The sequence below is a fragment of the Helianthus annuus genome, chromosome 8, assembly GCF_002127325.2.
Source record: "Helianthus annuus cultivar XRQ/B chromosome 8, HanXRQr2.0-SUNRISE, whole genome shotgun sequence".
Lineage (NCBI taxonomy): Eukaryota > Viridiplantae > Streptophyta > Magnoliopsida > Asterales > Asteraceae > Helianthus > Helianthus annuus.
This window is the reverse complement of record NC_035440.2, coordinates 86220909-86232481: the sequence shown is the minus strand read 5'-3', so window position 1 is coordinate 86232481 and position 11573 is coordinate 86220909. Positions and strand designations below refer to the sequence as shown.

The following is an 11573-nucleotide window of genomic DNA, read 5'->3' as shown; positions in this document are numbered from 1 at the left end:
AAAACTGTGGGGTTTTATAAGGAGGTGGAAATTTAATTTATTTTTTTATTTTTTGGATGGAGAATTTTATAACATATTTTAAAATTTAAATGAATTGGGTCCTCAGTTCACACTTCTTTTTTCTGTATCTAGAAGTTTATTATGATTTATTAATTAATTGTTATTGTTATTTTATTATAACCGTGTTGCAACAATTGTATGCCAAATCTTAATGTGAGTTTATATTAAAATGATTGTTGTTTAGTTAAAAACTAATATTTTGACGTGACGTGCGTTGCGGTGATGTTGAATCTTAAAACAACGCGAACTTATACGGTTATACCGTTAAATATTTGACTCGACCTGTTTTCGAATAAAAAATACGTCGTAGAACAACTGAAAACACACATAAAAATAAGCACGGAAATGTATTATATTTGACCTGATTCATTACCAAGAAAATTTACGTCAAAATGTTAAGCAACTTGGAATTATAACAAAACGTACTTAAAAATACTTAAAAATAAGTACGTGAGAAAATAATGTTTTTTTACGTTAAAGAATGGTACCACGCGTGGCGGTGGAGTCGAAACGTAAAGTAACTCGAATTTATACCGTCTAGTGAAAACGTATTATATTTGACCAGACTCGTTTTCGAAAAATGCATAGACCAACCAACGTACATAAATATAAGCATAGAAACGTATTATATTTGAACTACGTACATAAAATAAACACGTAAAACTTGAGGGACTTAAGATGACATTTTATAAAGTTTTTAGAAAAATTGAAAAAGTGTAAGCAGCAATGGTAAAAGTAGAAGGATTCTCCACATATACAAAAACCAAGTAGGGTGGCACTCCCCTATTGGACCACCAGTTTTATTGTTTTATATTCGTTTAAAATTACGATTTCGTCCTTAATTTAAAATAAAATTATGTTTTCGCCCCCACTTCAAAATAAAATTACGTTTTTGTCCCTTGCTCAAAATTACGATTTTACCCTCGGTTCAAAATTATGATTTTTTCCCCAGATTACAACTACAATTTTGGCCCCAGTTCAAAATAAATTTTTGCTTTCGCCCAAACTAAAAATGACGATTTCGCATTTTCGCCCCTTTCAAAAATTATTATTTCTCCTTAAGTTTAAAATTATGTTTTTGCCCGGTTCAAAATAAAACTATGCTTTTGCCCCCTATTCAAAATTACGATTTTGCCATCAGTTCAAAATTTTGAATTTGCCCAAGTTCAAATTAAAAATATAGTTTTGTCCCCAGTTTAAAATTACGATTTTGTCCTTAGTGCAAAGTTATATTACGCTTTTGTCTCCGGTTCAAATTTATCGTATTGCCATCACTTTAACTTTTGCCAAATTACGATTTTAACCAAGTCAACAAATACAACTTTGCCCTCAGTTCAAATTACAGTATTGCTATCGTTTTAGTTTTTTTAGCAAAATTATAAAAGTGTTTTTTATATTACTTGACTGGATTTAATTTTTTTTCCATGTTAAGGAGCTTACTAAAAGTCGCTCATTAATCCTTACAAGCTACAGTTTTGCCCTGAGCTCTGAACTACGGTCTTGTCATCGTTTTAGTTTTTTTTCCTGACAAAACTATAATAGTGTTTTTTTAATTGATTGATAATTATTCGGCCATCGCCCCGCAACGCGGGCGGTGGCATTAACTAGTTTAATACAAAATACAATAAAAACCATTGGATCACACTTTGGTAAATTTAGCAAAGAAAAATAATAAAATAATAAAGGTTGTGTCTTAACCACTCTTAGACTGTGTGGTGTGGGCTTGGGTTGGGGGCGTGGGTAGCTAAGCAATGCTGTTTTAGCCACACCGGAACAGCGTGGGTAGCGGTGTTGCCCTGCTGGTGTGGCTATGAATCCTGGTGTGGGATGGGTTGGGGAGATGATGTGAATGGCTGAGATTGGCTGGTTAATTAAATGAAATTTTTAATAAGACTAGCCATCCCCAGCTAAAAAAGAGCCACGCCACCCCACACCCAAAAAAAGTCACACCCAGCAAAGCCACACCATGTCCGCCTATATCCGTCACATGTCAACTTAAACCCCCACACCCCAGCCCCCGCAGTCTTACTAAGACACCCTCTTTTCTTATATATAATAATATATAATGTTTATATATAATAATATATAATGTTTGAATTTTTTCATGTGGTTTGGTGCAAACATAAAACTTTGAATGGGTTGGTTAATGAGAATACAGGGTTGTTGGTTATGTTTTTTTGTCGTAATAAATAATTATCTATAATAACATTTTGGGTAGGGGCTTGGGAACAGTAAATAGCGCCGTTAGAAAACGTCGTTGACAAAAGAGAAACCATGTGTGACCCTAATACAGTTCCACCGCGTCCCTCGACGTCCTCCCCTTCCTCCCTCTTCTCTTTGTTGAGAAACGTCGCTCTATTCAACATTCAACAGCGAAATCTCCATCGGAATCCAGATTTGATGCATGTCGTCTAAAAATTTAGGGCTCTAACAGGTATGTTTTGGCTCTTCAGTTTTACTTCTAAAATTAGGGCTTCGATGTTAACTACTTTGGGTAAACCTTTACAATTTGAGGTATGGTGTATTCTGTATTTGCATTTCTATTTTTAGATTACATGTATCAATTGGGTCTCACTTGGGTTGATTGTAGCTCCTTCAGTTATCTTTGCTTTTCATCTAACATTCACCATGGCAACGGATAGGAGGTACCAAGGGTTTTTGCCACACTATTTTAACTTAGATTTATTAGAATACCCATCATTTTATCAATCTGGTGTAGACAGAAGGTTTGATATTCTCATTTGATGAGACTGGTAGCTACATTAAAGATGAAATTACAAATAAAACCAGACATGGCATAAAATGTGCATATAAGATATGTACCCTGTGCATTAATATGGTGATTATAAGAAGTGCATATTAGTTTTGTGGGTGCAATACCACATATATAAATACACAATGTTGCTGTAAGTTCATGTTTATATAAGAAACACTTAAAAAAGGGTGCAGAATACTTCTTTTTGTTATTGCTATACACCTTTGTTTGTTTGTGCTTAAAGTGGAAATGATGTGTTGAATGGGTCATATCAGGTTAAAGGTCGAGCATGCTCGCAGGAGTTAAGTAAAATGAATATGGTGATTACGCCATCTGAGATGGCGGAACTGGGCGACATCCTGGCATCAGGCTGATGTGGCAAGACAGATGGCAATTGAGGTGGAAAGCATGGGTGGTTCTGCTATCTGAGAAGATAGATTCATTCGAGTGATGTGGCTCATGGCTTCACACGTATACTTTATCCGTTGACATGGGATGAACACGTGGGATCCGATATCTGAGAGAGTAGAACCGAGCCGTCTGCAAATTGAAAGTGGACAGTGCTGTGTGGACGTGGCTAGGAGAGCTTCAATGGTTTGAGATGGCTAGAACCCGTTTAACTTTTTTTTAGTTATACAAATAAGAATAAGTTGACACTCTCTATATCTCTATTTGCTAGATATTGGCCTCAACCATATCTAACTACTGTATCTGTTGATGCATTGAGAATAACCTCTATTTATATCAATGTTTTAAACCTTGGATTTGAATTACACGGTTTTCAGCCATATCAATTGTGAGGTGACTACTCAAAACTTGTACCATGTATAGGGTTAATCTTGACGGTATTTTATTGGGTACAAGAAATGGAGCTTCATATTTGGATGAACGGGTCAAACGGGAGTTCGGGTTAATTTTTTTAATCACGTTTATTTTTATGTTTAAATAGGTGTCAAGGTAGTGGGTAATATCGACGATTGTGTTTACTAAATTGTACGAGATAGCGGCTACTAAATTGTAGATGTTGCGATAATACATTTAGATGCATATTGAAACAGGGAAATATCAAAGCAAATCAAGGTTGCAACGCCTAATATCAAAGTAATCCGGGCTGCAAAGTCTGGTAATGGTCAAAAAGGTTTCCTCGACCTGAGATTGCGTATCCAATGTGTCCTCCAAGTATGACATCATTTGTTAATTTGAGTGTGTGCAGGTGAATCATACAGGCAAGGTTTATCGGTACTAGAACAATGCGAACTAAATCAGCATGATGGGAATTCCAAAGGATTGGTTCTTCTTGCAATTTTAACGATATGAGATTTGAGGTATGTACCGGGATTTCGGCATATGCATATAGGTTATATTTACAAACCCTTGGTTTTCATGTTCCTTTATCAACTGTTGTTTAAACAAAATTGATTTTAGTTTTTGTTCATATAGCTTTAATATAAAAAATCCAATATTTGCTTGATATGGTGTTGACTCTCTTATGGAGTATCATATAATAAAGGATTTTGAGTTTTTGGATAAAAAATTGGATTTTTAGATTTTTTCCATACTAAACACGTAGATTTTTAGCAGCAATACACTTTATTGACAATAATCATGTTTTCCTTTGTCTTAATCCAATTAAATTTACACAGTTATTATCATGTATGTATGTCTTGCTTAATATATACATCTATTTGTTGAGGTCGGTGCATTAATCCAAAAGATGAGTATCATCCTATCTATCTTTAATATTCAAGGTAACCAGCCAACTAGCCAAGTGAAAAGGGCTTCCAAGTCAAGCCGAATCCCCATCTCAAGTAGCAGGTTCCTTTAACCAGCCACATCTTCAGCCAATCTCAGCAAGTCGTACAAACCCCGCCCCGCAACGCGGGGGTTTAAACACTAGTTAAGTGACAAAAAAGGTAAAGTGAGATGTTAGAGTCATGAAACTTGAAAATGGGTTTAATATATTGAATTTAAACAAGTACTATTGAGTAATTGTTACTACTTCAAGAAGTATACGATAGATAGATTAACTATAACTAAGTAAGTAATTGCATATTGAAGAGTAGGTGCAGAACCCTAATTCTCCGACAATGTCGGGCGACTCACGGCAGCGATCTTCAGAGGAGTGGCAGGACGTTCCATCAAGGAAAGGACGAAGGAATTCTCAGCAGGGCGGAGCTAATAACAAGATAATTACGAAATTCTATGTTTCGAATTTACCTCCAAAGTGCTCTTCTTTAGATCTGAAAGAGGTTTTTGGAGGTTTTGGTGTGTATGAAGGGTCGTATATCGCCAGGAAGCGTGATAGATGGGGGAAAAGATTTGCGTTTGTTTCTTTTAGGGATGTTCATGATGTGAAAAGGTTGGAAGGGGAGATGGTAGATGTATGGGTGGGATCATACAAGTTGTTTGTGGCTTTAGCAAGATTTGTGGATGGGGATATGATTGATAAACCCAAGCCTGATTTGAGAAGGAAGGCCATAATGAAGGAACTTGCATCTCATGCAAACCATATCGTAGAGGGAGAATACGAGTCGGGAGCGAATACGATGGGTAGAGGGGACAACAGTAACCAAACGAGAGGTGGGAGATCGTTTCTCGATTCAGTTTTGAATAGGAACAAGGTGGACACTATTTTAGTGGACGACAATGTGGAAGGCTTCTACCAATGGCATGGTATGTCTTTAGTCGGCAAGGTGGTCGATTTCAACACTTTGACTTCTTTGAAGGAATTGTTGAGGAGTCGAGGATGGAATTCAGTGGCCATTAAGTATGTGGGTGGTTTCTCAGTTTTGTTAGTGTTTACATGCTTGGAGGATGCTGAGAGCTTTTTGTCATATAAGAATATGTGGTCTGTTTGGTTTGAGGGATTAAAGGTATGGGATGGTAATTTTAAGGAGGAGGAGCGGATAGCATGGTTAAAGGTTTATGGTGTGCCGGTCCAGCTTGCGGTAGATCAGGTGTTGGAAATGGTTGGGAGTCGTTATGGTAAGGTTGTGCAGCCGGCGAGGATGTCGGGTGATGATAATAATTTTTCTTTTGCTTTTATTGGCGTTTTGACTAAGTCATGCAGTAGAATAGTGGATCGTGTGGACATTAGATGGAGGGGTTTTCTTTTTAATGTGTGGACTGATGAAGATGTGGGTGAGTGGGTTCCAGAATGTGTAGAGAATTTCGATGATGTTTCGGAGACGTCAATGCGAGTGGTTGATAGGGATGTTGATCCGCGGAGGCATTTTGAGGAGGAGGGAGTACAAGGGGATGTTGATGTAAGGAAAGGGAGTACAGTTGAGTTGGAAATGGGTGAAATTCGGGAGCACGAAGGGGTGGAAGAACGGCCGAATTCAGTGCACGATGCTGGTATAGGAAAAGAGAACAATGTGGAGGGCTCGGTGATTTATTTTACTGCTGCGATAGATGGTGCTACGGCGGTTCGTAAGAAGTTTAGAAGAAAACAAATGTTTAAAAGTAGGAGTGAGTCTAGTGGATCACAGGAAAGGCCGAAGAAACGTCTAAGGGATGATAACGATCCGTTTGGGTTGGATAAGTTTATTGGGATTATTTCGAATAACGCGGGTCAGTACGGTATTGAGGAGAGGGAATCCAGTTCGAAATTTGTGACACCGGATCTCAATACGCACACGGCTGCAGGAGAAGAGACTCGCGATACTGAAGAGCAATCGACTGGTGGAGTTTTCGTCCAAGATTCTTTTGCGGATAATGTCCATGCCTCGTTTATTCTTGAAGCTGGAGAAACAATTAATTTAGGTAGAGCACTTGGTGCGGATGACTTGAATGAATTTATGCCAAAAGTACAAGAGGTGTTGCGAACTGAAGGGTTTCAAGAAGGTGGACAATGAATGTTCTTTCTTTGAATATTCGTGGGTTAGGGAATCCGGGTAAAGCAGATTGGGTTCGAGGTTTACGCGTTCATCACGAGGTGAGTTTTATTATGATTCAAGAAACGCAATTTGTGGATTTGGATTCGGTGGATGTTGGGCGTTTTTGGGGTAGAGGGGATTTTTGTTTTGATTGGGTAGCTTCAGCTGGTAGATCGGGAGGTTTGCTTTCGTTATGGGATCCAAAAGTTTTTGCAATGAGGGAGGTGTCCAAATTTTCCAACTGTTTACTTGTTTCGGGTAATATTAAAGGTAGTGGGGTTTCGAACCATATGCTCAATGTGTACGCTCCTCAAAACGTGGTGGCTAAGCGGGGGTTGTGGGCGGAGATCGGTGAGTTAATTGGAGATGGAGACGTGTTATGGATGGTGGCAGGGGATTTTAATTCGGTTAGAAGTGAAGGTGAAAGGCGAAACTCTATTTTTAATGCGTCGGAGGCTAATGAGTTTAATGACTTCATAGACAATACGAATCTTCATGAGTACTCGTTGAAAGGGAGGCGATTTACTTTTGTGGTAGGAGAAAAATTAAGCCGTATTGATCGTATATTTGTTAACTGGAACTTTTTCATGGAATGGCCGAGTGCGGAGTACGTAGCGCTTGAAATGAATAAGTCGGATCACAGTCCTTTAGTGTTGAAGACCGTTTATAGGAATTTTGGACCTAAGCCGTTTAGGTTCTACAATTCTTGGCTTGATCGAGAGGATTTTGGTGAAGTTGTAAGGAAGTCGATTGGTGAGGGGCATTATGTGGGGCATCCGGACACAAGGTTGACGGGGAAATTCAAAAGTCTTCGTAAAGATATTTCGGTTTGGGTCGATGAGTGCAAGAAAAAGGAATTGGGTGAAAACTTTTAATGGAACAAGAACTTAGGGAGTTGGATGCGGCCATGGAAGAGAGAGAGTTGTCGGAAGTGGAGGTGTGGACGTTGGAAGAGACTAAACGTCGCTTACGTGAGATTGAAGCTTTCTACCAACGGGATTTGAAACAGAAAGCGCGTAGTAAATGGGCATCATATGGGGACGACAACTCCAGGTATTTTCACGGTTGTATCAATAAACGTAAGGCTGCGAACTATTTTCCTGGTTTGATGGTTAGAGGAGTGTGGGAAACGAAGCCGAATGTGATCAAAAGAGAGGTGCTTGGTTTTTTTAGAGCTAGGTTTAAAGAGGAATGGGTCATAGGTCGAAGTTGGTGGTTCACAGTTTGAAGAGATTAAGTTCAGATGATGCTAATGGTTTGATTGACGCTTTCTCGGTTCAGGAAATTAAAAATGCAGTCTTCGAATGTGGTGCTGATAAAGCACCTGGCCCAGATGGTTTCAATTTTCGGTTTATCAGAACATTTTGGGATTTATTCGAGAAGGATTTTATGGATATTATGCAGCAGTTCCATAGAGTAGGGAAGTTTAGCATGGGGGTTGGGTCGTCGTTCATTACTCTTATTCCGAAGGTGGGAGACCCGTCTGATTTAGGAGATTTTAGACCGATTAACCTTATAGGGTGTATCAGCAAGGTGGTGTCAAAGGTGTTGGCGAATCGGTTGAAGATGATTATGAGTAATATTGTTTCAGAAAATCAATCCGCGTTCTTGACAGGAAGGTACATTCTTGATGGACCGTTAATGGCAAACGAGGTTCTCGGGTGGGCTAAAAAACGGAGGAAAAAAATGTTTTTGTTCAAAATAGATTTTGACAAAGCGTATGACAACGTCAATTGGGAGTTTTTGTTGTCGGTGATGCATCAAATGGATTTTCCCTCAGTTTGGTGTGAGTGGATTCGCGGGATTTTGGTTTCGGCGAGATCTTCGGTCTTGGTGAATGGGTCGCCAACTTTTGAGTTCGGGTGCCAAAAAGGTCTTCGTCAGGGTGATCCTATATCACCTTTCCTTTTTATTATTTTGATGGAGGCGCTTTCGGGTATGATGAATAAGGCGTGTGGCATAGGAGCTTTTGATGGTGTTCGACTTCCTAACGATGGTCCGGTGTTATCGCATTTGTTATATGCAGACGATGCGATGTTGATGGGGGATTGGTCTAATTTCAATTTCGTGAACATGAAAAGGATTCTTCGGATATTTTTTTTGTGTTCCGGATTGAAAATCAATTTACATAAATCTGTTTTGTTCGGAATTGGGGTGGATACTAAAGAATTAAAGAATGTAGCTGATTTGTTGGGTTGTAAAGCAGGAGATACTCCTTTTGTATATTTGGGCATCAAGGTTGGGGCGAACATGAATAGGTTGTCGAATTGGGATCCGGTTGTGAATACTTTCAAGAGGAGGTTGTCGAAATGGAAAGCTAACACATTGTCTATTGGTGGCCGGGTGACGCTAATTAAATCGGTTCTAGATAGCTTGCCTACATATTACTTCTCATTATTCAAGGCGCCTATAAAGATCATTAACACATTGGAAGGTTTAATTAGACGTTTTCTATGGGGTGGGTCGGATGAAGTTAGGAAGATGAGTTGGGTCTCGTGGGATGTTGTTACTAAATCTATACGGGATGGAGGTTTGGGGATAGCTAGACTGGAGATGAATAACATAGCGTTGCTTGGTAAATGGCTTTGGAGGTTTTATAATGAACAACAGGCTATGTGGAGGAGAGTGATTGTCTCTATTCATGGTTCTAGCCGTAGTTGGGGTGTCGCGCCGGTTAATAACTCTATCACGGGAGTTTGGAAAAATTGTGTTACATTTTGGAACAAATACAAGGTGCAAGAAGTTGGTTTTAATAGGATGTTTCGGGGGAAAATTGGCAAGGGGGACCAGATCCGGTTTTGGTTAGATACGTGGTTGTGCGAGGAGCCGTTAAAGGATAAATACCCGAACTTATTCACTTTAGAAAGGAATAAACGGGTTTTTGTTTCTGGTCGGATGAGTTTACAGGGGACTACTCGGGTTTTTTTCATGGGACTGGAGTCGGTCACCTACTACTGCGGAGGAGGTAAACAATAAACACCAATTGGAGGCTTTATTACAACAGGTTACAATAGGAGATACTCAAGATGCTTGGGTTTGGAACGATGGTAAGGAAGAAGGCTTCTCTGTCGCAGCGGTCAAAAAATGGTTGCGGGGATCGGAGACCGGAGATGTTCGTAGTGGTTTTACATGGAGTAAATGGGTTCCTATGAAATGTAATATTTTCATGTGGCGTGCGTTTCCGGATCGTCTTCCCACTAAGATGGCTCTGATAAGACGAAACATTATGGTCGATAACCATTTATGTGTGTGGTGCGAGAGCAATGAAGAAACGGTCGAGCATATTCTGACAGGTTGTAGTATTTCAGCGGGAATTTGGAACGGGATATCTAGATGGTGCAGGATTCCAGGTATGTTTGTGTTTCATGTCAATGACTTGGTGAAAATGCACGAACACTGTGCCATGTCGGGGAATAAGAAGATGGTGATTCATGGGATTATTATTATTGCATGTTGGCGGTTGTGGACGGCGAGAAATGAAAAAGTCTTTTCGAGCAAGGATCCGAATGTGGTGGAGATGCTCGCGGATATCAAGACAGTAGGTTTTTTGTGGTATAAACATAGGTTTAAAGGAGGTGTAGTTGATTGGGATCGGTGGTGTTCTTTCGAACTGATGTAATTATATTTTTTGTGGTTTTCGGCTTGCTTTTTCCGTCTTGGAAATAGTTGGCCTTGGTTTGGTTGTTTAATGAAAGTCAATTTAAAAAAAAAAAAAGTAATTGCATATTGATTTACTCTTTCTTTTAAATCAAAGTAACTGAGTAATTAGTAGTTTAAAGAAGTATAAGATAGATAGATTAACTAATGAAGTAATTGCATATTGATTTACTCTTTCTTTTAAATCAGCGTAATAAATTAACTCCTTTTTAATATATTAAATAGAAGGCAATCTATTTAATAGAAGACAAACAGACGATAAATTACGTTTTTTGAATAGCAAATCCATGTTTTTATTAAAAATAATAATAATATTAGGATTGATATGTAACTCTTTGTTTTTTCTAATTATTTAGTTGGATAAAATAATCATTTACATTGTTAAATATTTTTATAAATTCTTTATAAGATAAAAGAAAACTATTTGCCTTAGAGAAGACTGTGTTGGGCAATAAAACGAAACGAAGAAAAATATCTCAAGAGAAAAAATAATTTTAATATGGTTGGACCACAATGAGAGTGGTCAGTATCTATGGACATAATTTTTTTTTCTTTTCTTTCTTTAAGATATTCAATTGTTGACAAAGTGTTACAGAAGTATAAACCTTACCCATACTTTTATGTAGATTATATCATGCCTGGTCGCGTTGAACGACTAACATAACATTAGAAAATCAAATAATCGAACTATTACCGAGATTACTGAAATAACTAAGCAAAAGATAAACATATGGTTTAGTTAAGACTTTTATACAATAAATCATTTTGTGTTGATAATAACTAAATGTGTATAAATAATTGAATTAACTAAACCACACCAAAATGCAAATCAACCTTTATATATCTTTTGTTTCTTATAGATAAATATGTTATACGAAGAAAAATATATAAATTGACCATCGATTATAAATAACTAGAAAGCAAGCAACGGTTGTATGTTCGATTTTAGCTATACTAAATTGACCATTGAACACCACTTGTTATGCACACTTGGTGTCTATTAAATAGATACTTTTTAAAAAAAATACTTATTGTTAACATGTCTTTTTCTACAATTATCTTTTTTCCATATTTAAATACACACGTTAGAAAAAGAAAATTACATTTCTTAATAAAATATTTTCCTATTCTTGTTTTTCTCATGCCTTTATTATTGTTTTTACAATATACTACTACAATTTATAGGAATACTTTCTAAAGTAGTAAAGTACTCTAATTTATAA

At 37.7% G+C, this 11573-nt stretch overlaps 1 protein-coding gene across 1 annotated transcript; it reads left to right on the top strand.

Annotated features, from left to right (window-relative positions):
* Window positions 1-6668: 6668 nt before the first annotated feature.
* On the top strand, window positions 6669-7568 carry LOC110870296. Its single transcript, XM_022119483.1, has one exon. It carries the CDS (start codon window positions 6669-6671, stop codon window positions 7566-7568), a length of 900 nt encoding a protein of 299 aa, XP_021975175.1.
* The last annotated feature ends 4005 nt before the right edge of the window (window positions 7569-11573 follow it).